The following is a 22,288-nucleotide window of genomic DNA, read 5'->3' as shown; positions in this document are numbered from 1 at the left end:
ATCAAATGGTAACCAGCGTGGAGTAAGGCATGCTCGCTTTATGAATGCAGCAAACATGTCAGCAGTGAGGAAGCAGAGAAAGACGCAAAAATGACCATGGTAAAGTTAGTTTGAAGTTCTATATTGAACAGATATTTAGACAGTCAGTGTTGTCTCGTCTTATCTTGCTGACTTGATTACATGTGCACCAAGGGTTTAGCACCGCACGCATCTGTCTATATCCAATCACCAATTCAATGCAAATGTTTAGGGGCCGTCAACAAACTACTGAATAAGTACGCTAAGTAGGCTTATGTCCAGGATGATTATTCATTTGTTAATTGTCATTGTTTTGTGTGTTCATACACTTTCGCACTTTTTAATTAAAATGTTTGTATTAGTTGTACAGAGTGTTACATTCTTTCAGAAGTCAGTTATATTCATATATAGGCTATTCAATGAGGGGGGCTCAAAGATGGACCAAAAAATATATTTAAGAATTTTCCAAATGTATTTAAGATTTGCGCTTTGTTGGTATAATGGCTGCTGGAATGTAAACCATTTTAAATAATTATATGTTATTATAGTTTGCTTTGGAAAAAAGACAAACGATTAAGCACATTTAGGCTATTAATTATATAAATATATATGTATAATTTATGCGGGGGGGAAAAATAAAAATCCTTATTCCCAGTAAGTGAGACTGCCCTAATATGACATTTTACATTTAGTAGAAGCTCTTATTCAGGGCAACTTACAGTAAGTACAGGGACATTTCCCCTGAGGCAAGTAGGGTGAAGTGCCTTGCCCAAGGATACAACGTAATTTGGCACAGCCGAGAATTGAACTGGCAACCCTCTGATTACTAGCCCGATTCCCTAACCGCTCAGCCATATGACATTAAGAAAATCAAACCTCAGCAACTGCAACTTGTGACAAAATTCTGTCCTATAGATTTGTCACAGTACCAACATTTCATGTGATTTATAATTGTAGCGGTAGGCAGGGGCGGAACCAGACGTTGTAAAATATTTGGGCTCAGCCCAAACCTATGGTCCTAGTATTGGTTACATGTGAGTGTAGATATGGACTTCAACATGTAATGCGATTGCGCATTGCGTGCAAGACATTTCAGAATCAGAATTTAGGTTAATTCGCCATGTAGGTTTACACAAACACGGAATTTACTGTGACCGAAAGGTGCAAACAATAAACATATACATATACGAATCTTCAATCAAAAGTAGAAAGTACAGTAGTGTAACTAATCCTAAGAACTAACAATCTAAATAATATACATTTTAAATATAAATATAAAAAATATAATATTTAAATAAATGCAGAAAACAGTTCTTTGCATTAATTTGAGCGCTATTTTTTGGGGGGAGCTTTACGTAATACAAACTACGTTGGACTCATTATTATATTCGTGGAATGTATTTAACCATGAATATTATTATATTTAACTTGAACGTATCCGTTTTGGACACATTTGTGCAGAAAATTATGATATTAACCGTTCGTTAATAACTCCTCTACAATATATTTTTGCCATGTTAAACAGTAAAAAAAAATCTAAATCAATGTATGGGAAACTATGAAGTGTATATTGTATACAAAGACCCACAATCTTAACAAGCAGAACAAGACAGAAAGACAACAGAAAACAAGATAAAACAAACATACCTCAGTATTTTCTAATCTGGGGGGTATTCCTGTAATCGGGTGTAACACTAGAAGCACCAAGCCGTTGTTCCCTACTAATTGCTTTGTTAGGCTTCAAATGACCCCATAGTCTTCAGACAGGCACGTTGTTACCGACACGTAATTCTCGCTAGATGACGCTTCTCGCACGGAGCTAAAGGCAAGGTCGGAAAATGAACTTTGTCAATCTGTCATTCAATTCCGTGTTGTCAGTTGTCTATTATTTTATTAGAACACTGGTTGTCTATTCCTTCAATCATTCAGCAAAATGTTATTTATTGCCTAAGCGATTGTCACACACGTTGCAGGTTGGACTGCAGTTGGTCTCTAATAGCCCGAAATTACCAACATTTTATAATCGACTGAATTGCGTTGTTGTCCCCAGTCAAAAGTAGCGTACCGACCCGACAAAGGGAGTTCTGGATCAGCCTGTAGCATTATATATTTACACACAGCGACATCATAAACGGTTTAATGTGATCCAGTTATATTGGCAAAACATGTAATGTTCATTTATTGTAAGAACATGGTCCAAGAAGGTTTTTGCAAAAATGAGAGCCAAGTGTAATTAGTTAGAAAATGATTTTACTTTTGTTACATGCTTAGCCTTTTCAATTTAACAACTTTCGAAATGACAGGCATTGTATACAGAGGATAATGTCATGTGGTTGAGAATGTCTATTGTGGTTTTATGAAGGTTATTAGCCTACTGTAACATTGGGACTGCAATTCCAAGTGTGGATGGTGGGTTACGCAAGAACAGTAGCGCACATGGGCGGTCCTAGCACATTTGGCGCTCTAGGCAAGCTTCACTCGTGGCGACTTTTAAAAAAAGTTTAAAACGGTTTTGCACGAAAACGGAATTGCAACTTTCAAATGCTATTTTGCCCTGCAAGATTGCATTTCTTTCAAATAAACACAACAACGATCACAACGATGAATAAACATTAAATAAAGAACAAAATCCCTGAAGAAATGTCAAGTCTGTGCTGAACTATGCTCCGGCCACGCCCCCCTGTTCAACGGTGCACACACGGTGAACGGTCACATTCACTCCCTCATCGCCTGCAAATAATGTTTTTTTAGTTCTGTTCTGTTGATACCTGGCAAACAACAATCTTAGAAGGTCTGGGTCACTTGTGGCACATATTCACTCATTTTAAGCAATCAATCTCCCTGAACAAAATTAGACAAAACGGAATTCACCAAAATTTCATGACACATCGAAAATGACTCAAATTGCGGTACAGCTGAACTTGAACTGATGTTTCGACTGAATGGCAATAACAAAGAACGTCAGAAAGTCACTGGCTAGCTAGTGTTAGCTGACTATCTAGCAAGATTACATACAATCCATTTGCTAAAGTTGACAATACAACACTTGGATTTTTACCAGTATTCCTCACTTGTTGACAATTTGCCGTGTTTGTCTTCCTTAATGCCTTATGCAACAACACTACAAATATCTTACTCGTTGCATAGCACACCCATTAGGCATGAACAGAGGCGGCCTTACCTATGTTTCACCCGTTTCAATTGAAACGGGCCCCGCCCTCCAAGGGGGCCCCCAACAGACAGCCAGAAATCCCATTCATTTTCTCAGCAAGATATTGATTGTCTGCGAAGTTGTGAAACGAAAGTTTCTGCTCCAAAGCCAAGTCCGTAAGAAATCAACCTTGTTATTTGCGATCTTCTGTTGAAATACTACACTACCCACAATCCTGAACAAAACAACACTGACTGATATCTGATTGGTCGAACTCACGGTTACCATGGTGACGTTTACCGCCCCCGCGACTAAGGTTAAATGTTTGTTTTGAGCAGGAAAATAAATTAAACGTACATGTGCCAGTGGTGCTGAAAAAGTAAATATATCGGACAACAAAATAAAAGCTTTATTCAGTCTACCAAAAGGGACCTCTTTCTTTGGTCCAGCATCTTTAGAGCTAGTACTAGTAGCGTAACGGTGCGTTCACACTGCAGCGGGGCGGGCAGAGCGGGGCGTCGGCTTCCAATTCATTTTCAATGTAACCAGGCGTTGACGCCCGCGTAGGGCATTGTGGGAAGGCGAGCGGGGCGTCGACGCTCGCGTAGGGTATTGTGGGAAGGCGAGCGGGGCGGCGAAAGTTGGATTTTCTGAACTTTATGTAAATGACGAGCGTGAAAACGCCAGCGATGGCCAATCGGGTTGGTTTCTTGTTTCTTGTAACGTAGCAACTGTTGATCATGGTAAACATTTCTAGGTTTGACAATTTCAAGATGGAAGATCAACTCATCGTATGTGTGTCTTCATACCCAGTATTGTATGATACGTCTATGTTCGATTACAGAGACATAAACAAAACAAATGATGCCTGGCGCAGGGTTGCTGAGGTTGTCGGCGTCCCTGGTGTGTTGTATTTTGTACTTTAATTCAGTTTCTTCACATTACGTAACTTTCTTCTGTGCTAGCTGCATAGTCTAGCTAGCTCACCCGGCATACGATTGACATTCAACGCTGAAATGCTGGCTGGCAGCCACTCGCTATCCATACAGTGAATGTGTAGTGGCAAGTCATAATCTAGCGATTGATTTGCAGACATTTCGAGTAATATAATTAAAGGTTACACATGTCAACGTTTATGTCTGATGCATCTTTTTTCCAGCCGGAACAAGACCCGTTCCATAGAGTGCAGGTGGGATTTAATCTTTCACTCGGCCTAAAAAAAGTGTGGAAAAAGATAACCTATTGTGTGTTGTAGATAAGATCATGTCAGATCTAGAATGCGTGTCGGATTTTTGCTTAATGTGTGTAAAAGTTGTATTTTGTCCGCACATTTGCCATGACATTATACGAACTACAACAGTGATTTAAGAGAACTACAGCTCTGAATGAATCTGTCTGACACGCCCCTGAGCGTGGTGCACTTTGGGAAGGCCGGCGGTGCTGAGCGGAAAAAAAGTCTGCAGTGTAAACGCACCGTTAGCCTAACCCTACCAGCGACAGCAGCGGTGCGCCCCGTGAGCTCGTTGCAGAGCTATTAGATAAGTTCGGTTTAGTGTCACATCAGACTCTTTTTCTTCTTTGCTTTTGTTAGCTATATAATTCAGATTGAGGGGATGTTTGAGGTTGTTTTTTTATTTTTTTAAAGTCAGCCAAGACAACTGAAAATATACTGCGCTAATCAACTAAGCAGTGACGTTTCCGTGCGTGAAAGGGCGAGGCCTATTCCAACGTAAAACGCTGTATGAGATATATCGTTTTAATCAAATAAGGTTGGATTATTTCAATGTTGAGCTGTCCTGTTCATTGAGCTGGAATTGCTTGTAATACAATAATATACCATTGATGCAAACCAACAGGAGTCCTGCTTTTTCTGCTCTATTATGTTTGTTTTATGTGTACAGGATTTATTTTTGATGGTAAACTGTGAATGCATCTTTCTGGCTGTTTGAAATATCCCATCCCCCCTTCTAAAGATCGATCGCGTAGCGTATCAATGCATCTCAACAGTTCCTTCAATGTTGTCTACTCAAATCAAACATTCCATTCTGATACTTACAGCTCAAGAAAACATGTCATTTAGCTTACTGTTAGGTTTGTCAGAAATATTAATCTATCAAGCATTGCACAGTCAGTCGGTGAACAAGTTTAAGAAAGCTTTATTGCTTGCGGCCGGCCCACAAGGAGACAAAACATCACACCCCATTGTGCTACAAGTTTGTCCGCTAGCATGTTGCGCTAGCTAGCTATTTAAGCAGAACCGCTCTTTACAGTCATTGGTTAAGACAAAGGCATGCAAATGTTCCATGGCTCTTCTTCATTGGCTCCTTGCGTAGACCTGGCGCGCGTGTTTGAGTGTTTGAGTGTTTGAGTGTGTGCGTGTGTGTGCCTTTTGACCCCTGAAAGCTTGACCACATGATTCACCCAACACAGATAAGGCCAGACATCTTTTATGGCCTCTCCAGTAAGAGAGAGTGGTCAGCCCAGGTCACCTTGTTTACATATGCCTCATGTTACCCAAAGTTCAGATTTAGGGGTAGGCTTCTCTCTACACACAAGGAATGCTGAACACAGAATCATTCTTATACAGGATAAATGTGTTGCATCTTCAATTTCTCCAACAGGTTCACAAAATTTTTGGACAGAATATGGGCATTCATTGCAATAAGAGGTTTTAAAATGCAAATGTACTCATTTACACCTCGATATTTCAGAAATGCTATTGTAAGTAATTTTATTGATTGGACTGTTAAAATGTTAGGCGATTAGTATTAGACAAAAGGGGACTTTGATTGTGAAGGAGGACGTTGGACTTTGTGAAGCCTCGGAGAGCTTGACGTGCACCGCCTGAATTTTTTAACTGTCCGTCGTAGCTACGGAGACCCCCTTGGCTGTGATTGGTCAGTATTAAGTACCGCTTACGTCAGGGGCGGGGGCGGGGTTGCCGTGATAGCAGGACGAACAGAATCCTTTGACCGCCATTGCTTGTAAAGTTTTTACAATTCATATTTCAGCTAAACGGTACATGTAAATGAGCATCTGAATTAAAATGTGACGAGAAATGGGCAGTGTAGTTGCTGAAAATTTGCATATTTTATTGATGAAACGGCTAATTTGTAAATTACAAAAAAAACGTTTCCAGCACCCACAGCCTACGGAGAACCATAAATGTAGTCTATCCGTCCGTATCCGTCCGTATCCGTGCGCCCGCCCATCCGTAAACGGAGACGCAGAAGCATATTTCGGCCTTAAGTACAGGGACGTTCCCCCCGAGGCAAGTAGGGTGAAGTGCCTTGCCCAAGTACACAACGTCATTTGGCACAGCCGGGAATCGAAGCAACAACCTTCTGATTAATAGCCCGACTTCCTAACCGCTCAGCCATCTGACCCCCCCTTTTATTTGCTTTACAAAACATTAGCATTTTACAATTATTGTTACCGCTATGTCATTAGAATTGCTCTTACCAGTCAACACACAAATGCCCATGTGAAGCTAATGCACTTCATAGAATTCACTTACATTTTCGTCATCATTCGGCACATCATTATAGACTAGCGGTGTATACAGTGAGGGATTTTTTGTAGTTGATCCCATGCAGATTTTTTTATGTTTGCCCACTTACAAAAAAATTATCAGTCTATAATTTAAACTGTATGTTTATTTGAACAGTGAGAGACAGAATAACATAAAAATCCAGTATAATGCATGTCAAAATGGTTATTAATTGATTAGCATTTTAATGAGTGAAATAAGTATTTGACCCCTCTGCAAAACATGACTCAATGCTGGGTGGCAAAAACCTTGTTGGCAATCAAATAGGTCAGACGTTTCTTGTGGTTGGCCACCAGGTTTGCACAGCACACATCTCAGGAAGGATTTTGTCCCGCTCCTCCACACCCAAAGCATAATGTTTCCACCTCTGTGTTTGACGGTGGGGAAGGTATTCTTGGGTTCATAGGCAGCATTCCTCCTCCTCCAAACACAGCAAATTGAGTTGATGCCAAAGAGCTCGATTTTGGTCTCATCTGACCAAAACACTTTCACCCAGTTCTCCTCTGACTCATTCAGAAGTTAATTGGCAAACTTCATACGGGCCAGTGCTTTCTTGAGCAGGGGGACCTTGCGGGCGCTGCAGGATTTCAGTCCTTCACGGCGTAGTGTGTTACCAATTGTTTTCTTGGTGACTATGGTCCCAGCTGCCTAGAGATCATTGACAAGATCCTCCCGTGTAGTTCTGGGATGATTCCTCACAGTTATCATGATCATCGCAACTCCACGTGGTGAGATTTTGCATGGAGCCCCAGGCAGTTCTGGGGTCTCATTTATAAAAGGATTCTTACCAAAAGTGTATGTATGCCCAAAAGCCTAAAAAGGCGTACGCAAAAAATATGATTTATAAAACCGTGCGTACGCACAGCTGTAAGTAATGTTCGCTTTCTAAATCACAGATTACCCACAAGTGTGCGTACATGAATCAGCATTTTACCCCGCCCTGAACACGCCCATTTTGTACCATAAATGGTCAATGCAATGCAACTCATGAATGCTAATCCAGTATATCAAAAAAAAACTAAAAAGCGCAACTTCTCAGACACTGTTAGCCTATTGGTGGAGGCCCAAAAACTACATTATTTGGTGGCCGGTGGATCACCAATATTTTTTTTTTTTTTAAGCGCGAGCGGCGTCAACTATGCCAGTGATGCCCCGAGTCGACATACAATTTGAAAACAAAAGCGATTTGTTATGAACAGTAGTCTATTAAAGTTTGGACTGATAACGAGGACGTAAATTGTAGCGATTGTGTGGGAGCTTAACGACTGTATTTCCAGTTTTTACATATGATATATGCACAGTATTAAAGGTCACATGACATGCTGTTTTTGGATGCGTGTATATAGGCCTTAGTGGTTCCCTATTACTGTATCTGAAGTATCTTTCCCAAAATTCAGCCTTGGTTTATAATTACAGCCACTACCAGCAGTCCCACAATGAGCTTTCCTCAAAACGCGCTGTTTCTGTGTCTGTAGCTTTAAATGCTAATGAGGAGGAGAGGGGCCGCAACATGAGCTAATGTTTACAATGGATGTATCACATTGGCTCGTAGCCCCCATTGCTGTAAGATGCCTCGAATTTAGCCATTCTTATCTGATCACCCTGGTTTGCAGACATGCACACTCAGTCTTTTCAATGAGGAGAAAGGCGGATATCGCACGCGACTGAACTGTGGAAATATCCTTGATTGAAAAAATGCGTTGCCAGATGTCAAAAGAAACGATTAAATGGCAATTAGCATCCAATTGCCAGGGATAGCGAATTACATTTTGGGGTGACACCTGGGGTGGCCAGTCAGATATCAGGGGGGTCCAGTGCCACTCCGGCCACCCCTCTGGCTCCGCAACTGCTTACAACGTCACAAGGAGGAGATTTTCAAACAGAGCAATTGAACCTTCATTTTGTCAAAGGCGGAGAAGAACACTCAGGGCTTGGTTTACACCAATCGAAAATTCTAGCCACTGGGGGACCAAAGGCAGGCTAGGGGAACTCGTATTAGTGTTAAATAACCTCCTAAAGTGAAGTTTTCATGTCATGTGACCTTTAAAGAAATACATTAAATTAAACTGTTCTGCAGTTATCTAAAGGTAGGATATGTGATGTTATCCTGTATTTCATGCAGTTGGGGCATCTCCCCCTCCTGCACTCCCGTAGTGGACAATCTGATGGTGAGACAGCGCTGAATTTTGATTTAAAATTTGAAACAAGAGGATTGTACAAGGTGTTTATGGAACAATTATCACTCAGTACAAGCGCAAATAACACTGCTGGATTTAATCTTCATCATAATGATGAAATGGAGTGAAAAAAATGTGTGAGGAAAACAAAATATATAAATATTACGAGTACCGTAATTTTCGGACTATAAACCGCGCCTTTTCCCCAATTTTTTGACCCTGCGGCTTATATACAGCCACTAGGGGACCTCCTAAATCTATGGATTTTACAGGTTACAGGCCACCAACTTTACACACAAAGAAGCATCTGCAGCCACTCAACATAATTGTCAATCCTGCGTTCAAAGTGGCACTACGCGTTCAGTGGGAGGCGTGAATGATTAGCGGCAATAAATCATTCACCAAAACTGGTCGCATGCGAAAAGCAACTTTCGCTCAAGTTTGCGAGTGGATCCTGATAGCGTGTAGGAGTGTCAAAACATCAACAATCATCAACGGGATCCGAAAGGCTTGACTGCTGCATGATGAAGAGGACACCGTCACAGCTGAGGCCCTTCAGAGGCTGTTCGATTCCGACGGTGACGAAGAGGAGTTCATTGGTTTTGAGAGCGAAGACGAAGGAGAGAGGAGAGTGGCTGACGAAGCCACCCTGAGCCTGTTCGTTTCCAACACTGAAGATAGGGGCTTTGGTGGTTTTAGTACGCAGGAAGAGGATATGCAACTTGTTTGTTGAAATTGTTATAAACGGGAGCTTCCTCAAGCAGCCATCTTTTTCCCGACAAACCCCTCTTTGCACAAACCTTTACATATGGTAATTAAACATTATAGTCCATGGGTGGGCTCTACAGTGCAAGTATTTATTCAAAATGATGGCCCAATGGGCCAGAGCCCAGCAATTCATTGTTGCTAGCTCTAATCAGATGCAGGGTTTTCAAGCCTCACACATTGACCGTTAGACACACCTATTTCAACCCCGTTTATATGGCTCTGGGTTTACCTAGCTTTGACTACCAAGCCTTTTAATTTGTGGCGTGCTTACATAGTCTATAATGTCCCAGTATTTTGAGAAAATATTATAAACTATATACATGTTTCTTAAAGTATTAGTTCTGGTTCTATCAGAGTGAAAGTCGCTAGTTGTTTAACAGCATTAACTGTTAAGTCAATGGCGTTGTTAGACATAAAACTGTACTGGGGCACAGGCCCCTATTCATATCCCTTCTTCCAAGCGTGTTGCGCACAATGCACTATTAGGCTATAGAAACTCCCCTTGCTTAACCCACTAACCCACTACTAACAGACGCAAGTTTGATATCAGTTTTGGCAGGGGATCTAATGCAAGCTACAATTCTTTTGCTTCATGTAATATTGTTTTTGTAAAAATACGATTATCAGGGGGCCTATCATTTAGAAACTTTCTTTGGTTTTGTAATGTTTTCTTAGCCTACCTCAATTCAGACTTTTTTTTTTTTAATTCCTCCTAAATTTCTGTGTGCTCCAAAAAGAAATATTTTAGGAGCCCATGTACTCCTTAGTGCAAAAATTAGCGTAGAGCCCTGATGGGCCCAGGCATATATCGGTACCATGAGGAAACCAAACTTTAGGGCTACTAAGTTATTGGTAGGGACTATATGATAATTTCAATATGTTATAACCGTTCCAGAAGAGCTGCTTAGTGTATGTATTTAGCATTTTTACCATTTAACCATTCTGAGTTATTGATTTTTTGGGGGGAAATCACACAATGGACTATTGACACATCCCATGAAGGTAATATCATTCAATAACAGCTCAGGATATCCAAAATTGTTATCTGCACTTACAACAAGCATACTTCCCATCTTGAGGCACATACTTTAGTTTGGTGGATGCAGGGTTCTCCAGCACCAGATTCAGTGTTGCAACTGCTTTCTTGCAAGTGTGAACGGTCGTGCAAACTCCCAGACAGCACGTGCCTTACCAATAGCCTGTAGTGCACTGACATGTGCAAATGTAAACCTGCAGCAACCAGCCCGCTGATGTCGAGGAAGATGTTATAGACCTCGAGGACTCTGATGCTGAAAATAGTGATGAAGACTAGACTACTGATTCATTGAGTGAATGTTTTGGCACAATCACAAGGACATTCATGGTTTCAAATATGCATGAGTAAAACAGTACATAGACATGCCCCAGTAGTGTGGTGAAATTTGGGTTATCCGTAAATTTCACATTTTGGACGCTTGTTGGAACTAGGGCAATTCCTTTAACTGTGGTAAAAACGTGTAACATTTTTATCAATGTTTTCCTCATACAACATGTGCATGTTGTAGGCTACTGCGGTTCAGTAGCATTACCCAGGGAACTTGTATGACACATTAGAAATTAAAATGGACTGAAAATCACTATAATAAGCAACATTTTGATAGGCCCTATTGTTCGCCACTGTCTGCCATAAAACAAATTCTGCCTTCAAATATGACAGAAAGGATTATTCGAATTGGTATAAATAAAGCATGTCAGACATGTATTTGTTGTTTGTAGTTCATTCTAGCCCCATATGACAACAGCAATTGCATCATTAGTTTCCGAGTTTGCCTTTTCGCTTTCATTATGCGGAGGGTGGGTACATTTCAGAGATGATAGCTACCAATAAGCTGCCAGTCTGCAATGGTTATCACATCAAAATATGATCTATATATATACACCAATTCAAAAATCATAACTAGGATTGGTTTCCTTAGATGGTACCGACAGGTGGAATTTCTGGCCTGGGCTCATGGACTATTAAAACACCTGCGGCTTATAGTCCAGTGCGTCTTATATATGTACACATCATTCAATTTAGCTGTTGCGGCTTATATTCAAGTGCGCCTTTATAGTCCGAAATTATGGTAATCGTTCTTCCCACATTTACTTTCTGCAGTCTGTCTACAGTACGGTCATCTGCGTCGCCAATTCCTACTGTCTCCAAAATGTGCGTAGGCCTACGCATGGGTCAGAGTTTGCGTGCGGGGGGTCAGATGGCTGAGCGGTGAGGGAGTCGGGCCAGTAATCAGAAGGTTGCCGGATTGATTCCCCACCGTGCCAAATGACGTTGTGTCCTTGGGCAAGGCACTTCACCCTACTTGCCTCGGGGGGAATGTCCCTGTACTTACTGTAAGTCGCTCCGGATAAGAGCGTCTGCTAAATGACTAAATGTAAATGCATGGAGGACCGCACATTCTCCCGTCAAGTTTGTTTTTTATAAATCCCAACCTTTGCGTGGGAAGTGGTGTACGCACATTTTAAACCCCGTTTTGTGTGTACACAACGTTTATAAATGGGACCCCTGTGTTTATTCCATTTGCGAATAATCACAGCTGTTGTCACCTTCTCACCAAGCTGCTTGGCGATAGTCTTGTAGCCCATTCCAGCCTTGTGTAGGTCTACAATCTTGTCCCTGACATCCTTGGACAGCTCTTTGGTCTTGGCCATGGTGTAGAGTTTGGAATCTGATAAATTACTTCTGTGGACAGGTGTCTTTTATACAGGTAACAAACTGAGATGAGTAGCACAGACTCCTGGGAGCCAGAAATCGTTCTGATTGAGAGGGGGTCAAATACTTATTTCACTCAGTAAAATGCAAATCAATTTATAACTATTTTGACATGTGTTTTTCTGGATGTTGTTATTATTCTCTCACTGTTCAAATAAACATACCATTAAAATTATAGACAGATCAGATTTCTGTGTCTCACTGTATAAACTATACATATTTTGCTAGACACATCTTATTTAGGCTGCATTAACCTTTGTCTGAATGACAGACTTGTGCAAGGGAACCCCCTTGCAACATCTGCTGATAGAAAGGCAAATTGCAGCCTTGAAAGGCAGGGGGGAAAATGGCTCAATGCGCATCTGAAACATAAGCAAAATAGCCTTAAATTAGCTTTCCTGGTGTGATAAAACACACTATGAAAAGTCAAGAAACAGTTATAGCAGTTTCACAATGAGAAAACAAAAAGGGGTCATTGACAATTGGTTGGGGGGTATTTCACACTGTTCCTTAAGGTCTCCGAATCGGGCATGTAACATTGGTTTGGCTGAAAATGGCCCGGGTGCTGTTCTATGCGCCCGTATGAACCCTGTGAAATAGCCCTGTGAAAACCTCCCTTTTCCCTTTTTATGGTATGCTCATGAATATTTAGATGAGCTGCGTGCTGATTGGTTTGGGTTACAACGAGTGAAGCTGCGGCGGAAAGACACAACACAGCCAACAGCACTCACTGAAAGATCGAAGGTGGAGACTTGAAATAAAAACTTACAAATAAATCTATTGTCTTTGCACAACACTGTTTTCACAGATTGACTAGATACCATTTTAAATGATAATGTTAGTTGTTTCCAATTCTGTTGTTGAAACAAACGGGATTGATGTGGGTAACGTTACAACTTAGCAACCAAACTGGTTCAACTCTGCTTCAGTTAGCTATCTTGCTAGCTGTAACTAATAAAAAATAACCTGACAAATATCTGGACAAACATGCATCATGAATTGTAGATTTACATGACAACACAGGTTATTTATTCCAATGAAACTGTCAGGAACATAACGTTGGCCCCATTGGCAATAAACTAAATCATCACACATTCTACCTCATTTAGTCATTTTAGCAGACGCTCTTATCCAGAGCTCTTTTTCTGCTAAATTACTAAATATCTAGCTATGATAGATACAGGATACGTTAGCATTGCTAATAACTGTTAGTGACAAAATCATACTACAGCTTGCGGTTGTGATGAACATAAGGTCAGAACAACACCTCCTTTCAGCAACAGCTTCATAGCAAATCTTGCTTTACGTTGTAAGGTTTTCAAAACTGTCCTCGGTGAAATGGTTCGAGCAAATGTGTAATTGAGGGTCGAACTTCACAGGGATCTTTTCATAGACAAATATCACAGTTTTTGGTTCCTTCAAAGACTCAGTGTCAGCATTCCCTGTACAGCCTGGAACACTGCATTTACGGCCGTAGTCTTCAATATCCTTGAAAAACATTATTTGTAATTCCTGGAAGTAGAGCAGCGCGCAGCATATTTTGGGGCGTGACAAAGGTACAGACCAGAAATCGACCATTTTACAGCAAAATGTTTTTATTGTGAGATTTGCATAGGAAAGAGGTGTAAATGGACTTTGAAGTTCACTGTATGTCCATTTTACCCAATGAACTGCCGTTATTCAACTGTGACAAGGTAAATTCGGTTCTGCAGTCAATGTCTCCTTGAAAAGTGTAAAACTATTAATTTATTTGTTTTACCCTTAGTGTTTAAAGCATGAAAACAAATTTGCTTAATCAAAGCTCAAACATACAAAATACTAGTGTAGTGCCTGTTCCCGTGATGCAGCCGGTGATTAAGATGTTTGTTGATTGGGTGACACGACACAAAGAGATTCCTGGAATAAGTCAAAACACAGGCAGTTTTTCATCAATAAATGCATTAATTTACTAACATAACAAAATTCACTCATCTATAATTACAATAAAATATGCACTTTAATATTGTGTCGCAGCATTTCATCCGTAAATAAAACCCTTTGAAATAGCATTGTCAGTCAGCAGCACTGCTCTTCTGGGCTTCTGCCTGTAATAGATCAGATTTAATAGCTAAATTAGTGTTTAAGTCAGCCTTTGTCAATCCTGGTCCTCGGGACCTCTTCCAACACACCTGGTTCAAATGATGGGTTGTCAGGTTTTGGCTGAGTGATAACAGCCCATTTGTTTGAATCAGGTGTGTTGGAAATCATATATTTTATAGACCTATTTATTTTTAATGAATGAAACAGCTCATCCAAATGTCACTTGTGGCACCACGCATCCTTGGGTCAATAGCAATACACCAGTGGACTTCCAACTTAATTACAGTGATCGGTTATCAAACTTTCAAAATAATAATTTGATATTTTTGCATTCCATAGAGTCTAGAAAGCAGTTATCCAAGTATCATGTTTACATTTACATTTATTCATTTAGCAGACGCTTTTATCCAAAGCGACTTCCAAGAGAGAGCTTTACAAAGTGCATAGGTCACTGATAATAACAACAAGATAGCCCCAAAGCATTGCGGGTAGTCTAAACAAGCACACATTGTGAACAACCAAAACTGTTGTGCGAATATTTTTTTTTCTTCATCCTGTTGTCCTATGCACTCTAACAGTGTTTGGTACAGCACATTTCACAAAGACTGCGTGTATGTGCTCAATTCTTGTGCTACTGTTTAAACACTGTAGAGTAAGGTTCTAAAATGCTGTTGCCAAATGTCAGCGTAACTAATAATCTCACCACTACTGCCCATGTATTAGTCGTTTTATTTATTTACATTTAACAGTTTGATAAAAAAAAAAAGTCATATCAATACTTGTAATGCGATTTGACTGATGATTCTCTATCTACAGTGTGGTGCCACTGCTAAGGGAATCTATTGGGATATTAATGCAACGTACTCCACCATCACTGGACACTGCCCTACCAGAGTGCTACCAGAGGGTAAGTCCTGCTCAATGTTTCAGTCACAGAGACAGACAGGTAACAAATTTAAGGATTTTTTCTTTTTTTAAATGTTGAAAAACAACAAGTGCAGATACTTCCATACAGGTGTGTTGCATGGTGCAATTAAGGAAATAACATGTTACTCTAAGGCTTGAAAAGAAATGCTGAAAAGGCCTTGTTTACTTTAGTTTTTAATCAAGATTGGAAGAAAATCTGGCTGCAAAGACCTATCAAAATATTGCTTTGCCTTAGCATAGGATGCTGAAAAGGAATGACGTAAATGAAAGTCAAGTATGTTTATAAAAAATAAATCCTGAAGTACTTTTACTTACCACAGCTTGCCAAGAACCATGCTTATAGATGGACAACTCTTGTCCTAGTGGGATGTGTTTCATGACAGCTCTTTTAGGGGCGGTGCATCCCAAGTCGGGCAGTTGCCCATAAGGACCTCGGCAACCAGGGGGGCCTCGTCGTATTTACAAAGTATTTTTTGTACATTACAAATTTGTAATGTACACATTACTAATTCGTTTTGAGTCAGATGGCTGAGCGGTGAGGGAGTTGGGCTTGTAATCAGAAGGTTGCCGGATCAATTCCTAAATGACGACGTGTCCTTGGGCAAGGCACTTCACCCTACTTGCCTCGGGGAGAATGTCCCTGTACATACTGTAAGTCGCTCTGGATAACCGCGTCTGCAAAATGACTAAAAATTTAAATGTAAAAACTGTATATGATCGTGTGGACAATAAAACATGGATGCAGTCTCTTTTCATAACTTGTATTTTACCACTGCTCTTCTTTACATCGCCATTTGAACCGCCCTCACTGATTTCATAGCCTGACGTTGTCATACTCATAATTCTAGTCAGAATATGAATCTGAAACAGCTTCGTTAGGCTGTGAGTATGGGGCGTGTTTCAACCGAACCCGGAAAAAAAGGCCTCCGCTAAATTGGATAGACCTACAACCAATCAGAGCGACGTAATATGTTGTTTGTTGAAAACCAAGCGCTCTTTGGTGACGTGGTTGATTTAGTTACTGTTGATCATCTGTCCATTGTATAAAGCCCATTTGATTGGTCCGAACAGCTCCTGTTTGGACATAGTTTTTCCCCAACCGAGCTACCCCAGACCCAACTTACCGACCAATTTTTTTTGTGGGCGTGGCTAAGTTGGGTTGGCAGCCAGGCTACTGATTTCACGTAATGCTTTCAGTATCAAGCCTACGGCAACTTCCAATGGACAAAACACCCATGGCCGCGTTTCCCAGATTCGTTACGGACCCTTGTCTGTTGTCACATAGAAAGGTCTGCTACAGCAGGCTATCCTCAGGATTTGCAAGCTAGCTAAACTTATACGATATCTAAAATAATTTTGTATACATAGCAATGGATTCTGCCACAAAATTCATGACTTGGCTTTATTTCTGGACATACTATCCACAACCGAAGTGTGTTACACAATGCTGTAAGATCGCCTCTACTCGTGCATTGCTCTTGGTACCCAGAATGCCCTGCGGGAAGCTGAAAAGTTACCAAGTTAAGGGCATTAGCTTAGTTAAATAAGCGTTGTTTGGAGTTCTATTGTTGTGTTCGTTTTGTTTTGATATGTGTAATGCTATGGTCTATAGCAGGGGTGTCCAATCCTGGTCCTTGAGGGCCACTGTCCTGCATGTTTTAGATGTTTCCCTGCTCCAGCACACCTGTTTCAACTGAATGGGTCGTTATCAAGCTCTGTGGAAGCCGGGCAATGACCATTCATTTGAATCAAGTGTGCTGGAGCAGGGAAACATCCCTAACCGCTCAGCCACCTGAGTCCCTGACATGCATTGCACGCGTGATAAAGACAGGTTTTTTTTTCTTTTTTCACCGCAGACTTTTTTTCGCCTTTGGCGCTCAGGAAAACGGCTTTGGCGCGCGCCAAAATGTTCTCTTTGCAGGAAAAACCCTGCAGTCAGTGAAAATGACAGAAACATATCAGTAAAATGCAAGTTGTGCTGTGGAGAGAAGTGCCTATTGTAGCGGGGTTTGCTCGGTTTAAGATTAGCAATGCCTAATTTATAATAAAGTATCTAGTTCTGGGGGGCACAACCTCATGTTTTGTTAAAGCGACTGAGGAAACCTTATTTAACCTTAATGAATAATAGCCTTCGTAATAATCAGTCTAACCTTAAAGTAATGAATTCTATGAAAGTAGAGCAGATGGGATAACGCAAGTATTATACACAATGATTTATTTAAGAGAATGTAATTCTGTAAGAAAGTCGATCATGTTGCGCATGTCAGACTCCTACCTGTTGCCAGTATGGAACCAAAGAAAAATCCAGCCATGGAAGATCTTGAAGTAATCAGGAAATTGTTGGAATTTCTTTATGGGGAAACGTCAGCTATCCGACTCCAGCAGAAGTCCATTTTGGACTTGGTAGAAGAGGTGAAGGCTTTGCGGCTTCTTAACGAGGAAAAGGATAAACCGTTTTGAGTAAATGTAATGTGTTTTTAAGTTTATGTAATGTTGTTTCCCATTTGGGGGAGTGTGTCTTTGTATTGGGGGGAGAAAAGCACGTCATCCTATTTGGGGGGAGTTGACTCGTATTCGGGGGGAGTATTTTCATTTGGGGGATGCACTCATGTTAGTGGGTGTCATTTGCACTTCAGGGCCACCCTAGACGCGCCTATACTATAATGAGAGTGGACTACACAATGGCGAGCGAGAGACTGATTCCGCCATTTGTGGTCATCGCTTTCAAAATTGAGTCTTCAACAAATACGGGTGGCTCCACTAGTGGTGCAACTAAGAATTGCAAGTCAGGCAAGTGCAATTTTCATGCGCGGGCCATCTTCCATTATATTTTTATAATTTGCTGCGGGCCAGAGGCATAGCCACGGGTAGGCCTGGGTAGGCCTAGGTAGGCACAGGCCTACCCAACGACGAAAATATATCAGAAAAATGCAAACATTTGCGAAAATCGCAAAGTAAATAAGTAAAAGAAAACTGAAAAGATGCCTACCCAAAAAGATTATTCTGGCTACGCCCCTGCTGCGGGCCAATTAAAAATGGACCTCGGGCCACAGTTGGCCTGCGGGCTGTTGTTTGGACACCCCTGGCCTACATGAAGTAAACCATTCATGCATTTGGGAATTTAAGGTCATTCTGAAGTTGGAACGTGAAGTCATGTTTGCAATTACAGAAAAAAATGGTGAGGCTTATGAAATAAGCAATCATAGCTATATAATAATAATAATGAATGCACGTACTCTTAAGAGGAACATCCTACACAGTAAGCAAAAGAACACTGCTTTAACAAGTGTCCAAGCTATCTACCATAGGCCTACTTAAACATAATGCATTCACCACTGGGCAGATTGCTATTTCAGTCAAGACAATCACGTATTAGATTTGAGCCTTTATTGTTACAAGACATGGACATGTAGATTGACTTTGGCGGAGTGGATGATCTAAGCCAGGGAAGCACTCCATGCCTCCTCGATGCAACACATACATGCATGACATATGAGGCAGGGAGCAATATAGATATAATCCCCCAGAAGGATAGAACATACAGACAGCATGGGGGGAAGGGGATGGTGGAGGGCAGCAGCAGCATTGATGATACAACAACCGGGGTGAGTGTGTGCGTATCCGCGCGACTTTCAAAGACGCCTTATCGGACGTGGCCCAATGTGCATGTGCTACTACATGGGTGTAGTAGTGGGCGGAGGAAAGGAAGGTGGAGTACACGCCTTACGTCCCCGACAAAAGGATAATGTGCGCTGCCCAATTGCCCTGCCTAAACTAGCTGCACTTATGGAGTCTCTCTGGGATAATGTGCATTCTAATATTTTGCTCAAATTAGTAAAACCAACACCAGATAGTTAAAGCAGTCATTAATGTAAAAGGTTAAATTCATTCAAAGTTTAAAACATACACCAATTCAACTTTGCTTTCCTTTGTAGGTGCAGCAGCTGCAGGGAGTATATAATCTGCAAGAGCCTCACTTCTGGACCCTATGCACAGATGTTTATATTGGCACCCTGAAGCTCCTTGTGGCCCCCGATGCTGATGTCCGCTGGATACTGAGCCAAACCCACAATATTTTCACACAAGTAAGAGGCATACATTTTGACACACACTAAACAAAAATATGAGGTGTAGGAGATATTGGAGGAAAATAAATGTTACGTAGATATTGACAATCCATTATGTTTAAAATACATCAAAAGCATTGTTGTTAAGTACCACTGATAAGAACATTTATAAATATGAATTACTTGATTTGCATGAATCACAACATTTACAGGATGCTTTACTTATTTCTTAAATGTTAAATAAATTGATGTCAGTGAGTACTAGCTAAAATGTTATTTGAGAAATGTTTGAGCCAAAGCCCTTCTTGACTTCTCTCAATGTGATCTTGGTCTAGCTATGACTATGAACAAAACGATGTATCTTTATAGAACGTGAAACACTGCAGCTACATCAGTGGTTCAACGTTTTTTTGTCTGAGACCACCCTTTCCCCAAGAAAATATTTTAGGGCCTCCTTCACAAGTTATGATATTATCGCTCTCCTAAGCTTGCAGCAATGATGACAAAAATTGATGCTTTCAAACAAACAGTATGTTTATTACTATAACTAGGTAGGTTTATGCATAAATAACCTATAATATTGAAAATAAAATAACAAAAATCAGTACTCGCTCAGATTTGTAATGTAAAAACCTAGGCCAATAAAAAGGCCCTATTTGAAATGCAATAACAAAATGTCAGTATTTACAGTGGTGTGTAGAAAAAAAAAATGAATATAGGCTATTACAAAATGTACGGCTGTCTGGGACTTCAATACTCGCATGTTTGTGTTAGGCTTTATCGATCAATGTGAGGACTGCTGCAAGTAATAATTTGGTCAATGCGTGGAGGGCCAACAAGACATTTGCAAACAACTCATCCCCGATACCGCAACAAGCCCAGAGTCCTGTTCGATAAAGCAAATTTACCAAATAAGCTAGACTGGTCAGTTAGTCAGGCTCATTTCTAGTTCATTCAGTTCCTTAAGCTAGCTCAACGTAGTTCAAACTCAGTTACTATGGTAACTTATACTTCGAAACTAGCCTGGTCCGGGTCAGGTTAACTGTCAGGCTTAGACCGTGTCTAAGCGTTCCTGTAACACTGACCCAACGGGAAAACGATGATTTACCACAGACATTCTCATTTTCTAATTCTCATCAGTTCAATATGTAGGCTACATTTATAGAAAATCAACTTAAATAGCCTACATAGGCTACAACATTTAGCCTAATGCATTAAACAATGATTTGATACACAATATAGCCATGCTGGGTAATGTATTGATTAATATTAGGCTACTTATTTAAAACAATGTCAAAAAAGTCAATTTAGATGTGTTTAGAGGGTGTCTGTTTTTTATCAACAAAGTAAAGGCCTAAAAAAGGGCCTATCGTTCATGTCAATCATGACGTGTCATTTTAGTTTGATTAAGCGGTGGATGCAGACCCTCGCCCCTCGGCTTGAAGGAACGGCCCCGGTGGATGTAGGTGGTATTGCATTTCTTGTTAGACATCGGCTCTTCCGGTCGTTTTTATTCTATTAACTCCAGTCGACATTTACAAAACTATCTTCCCCAATAATTTTTGTTAAATTCGAACCTGCCTCATACTACTAGCTTTTTCATAAAATAATTTTTCCTGATTTTTGCTAAGTTTGAAACCAATCCGAAATGGGTAAACTAGCACCCCATTTATTTGCTTACGTCAATAAAAGTTGCCTGCAAATGTGCTCGCACATACGAACAGGGCACAAGCACAAAAGTTCACATTGGCCTATTGCCAATTTACCTGGAGCTGAATGAGCCATAGACGTATATTGAATGAGCACAGGGAGAAATGGCTTGAGTTGCCTGCCCTCTTGTAGCAAGTTTAGCAAATGGTTGTCACACATACATGAAATGTTGTTAATATAGTTTACTCCCGTTATTTTAAAAAAGATTAGATTTTTCTGTCATGAAAGTTTTTTAGTTCATGACATGATGGAAAATATTATATTATGTTAAGCTTGAGCATAGATTGTTGACATGTCTATCTGGAGCAAAGATGAAGATTAATACTTTAACTGATAACCACAATAGGAAATTATACATATTTAAATAATATTAGTCTTGCCTTCAGAAGATTTTGTTAAACACACCCATTATTCTTTTTTTATCTTGTCATCAAGCCAGACTGCTTTTGTGGGACAATGAAGGTAACTCTGTTTCACCCCCACTTATGGAAACGTCTTGTAAATAGTTCTGTTAATATGCCCCTTTCAAAGGCAAATGTTCAATAAAATATATTTTAGACACACTTCTCAAGCTTTTATTTATTACACTATTACCAAGTCTTGTTAGATCACGTTATATCCATTAATAGGCGCTTAGTTTTGTAGGTTGAACATATAAAACACGGGCCACATTTCTACACTGATGTTAAATTGAAGGCAGTGTGAATTTCATGGCATTTTCTTTGAATATAAAGTTGACAGTAAGCTATGGTAAGTCTGCATTATGGAAGATTTCTGTTACCAAAATAACTTTTAAGCTTTCTTTGCCTGGTGAGAACAATGACGGAACTAGGTGTTCAGGTTAACAGTTTATTTAATCCGACACAGTGTTGGAAATCATACTCAAATCACAAAGAAAAAAAACAACATATGTCATGAGTTCCATCGACAATAGCCCTATATTTAGCCCTATAGCCTATTTCTAAAAACCAAGTGAAAGGAATACTATACAGTGACAGAATACATTTACGTAAAGTTTGCATCATGTGTCTGATTCTTATCGAACTTGTACCCCATTCTGCCACTTAGCTCACACGCTCGCGACTATATAAG

The 22,288-nt window shown here is 40.4% G+C and overlaps 2 protein-coding genes across 3 annotated transcripts in view; one reads left to right on the top strand and one right to left on the bottom strand.

Annotated features, from left to right (window-relative positions):
• slc30a7 (solute carrier family 30 member 7) overlaps positions 1-22,288 on the top strand; it is a 65,347-nt gene that overhangs the window by 41,680 nt on the left and 1,379 nt on the right. For both annotated transcript variants that reach the window (XM_047049719.1, XM_047049720.1), the window contains exons 9-10: positions 15,309-15,399; positions 19,355-19,504. In XM_047049719.1, the coding sequence (XP_046905675.1) occupies positions 15,309-15,399; positions 19,355-19,504 (241 nt within the window). The remainder of the gene's footprint in view (positions 1-15,308; positions 15,400-19,354; positions 19,505-22,288) is intronic.
• dph5 (diphthamide biosynthesis 5) overlaps positions 14,068-22,288 on the bottom strand; it is a 47,886-nt gene continuing 39,665 nt past the window's right edge. The window contains exon 7 of the mRNA XM_047049722.1: positions 14,068-14,309. Coding sequence (XP_046905678.1) covers positions 14,209-14,309 — 101 coding nt within the window. The 3' untranslated portion in view covers positions 14,068-14,208. The remainder of the gene's footprint in view (positions 14,310-22,288) is intronic.

The sequence above is a fragment of the Hypomesus transpacificus genome, chromosome 26 (assembly GCF_021917145.1).
Source record: "Hypomesus transpacificus isolate Combined female chromosome 26, fHypTra1, whole genome shotgun sequence".
NCBI classification, from domain to species: Eukaryota; Metazoa; Chordata; class Actinopteri; order Osmeriformes; family Osmeridae; genus Hypomesus; species Hypomesus transpacificus.
The sequence above is the reverse complement of the archived record's forward strand: the minus strand, read 5'-3'. Positions and strand labels throughout refer to the sequence as shown.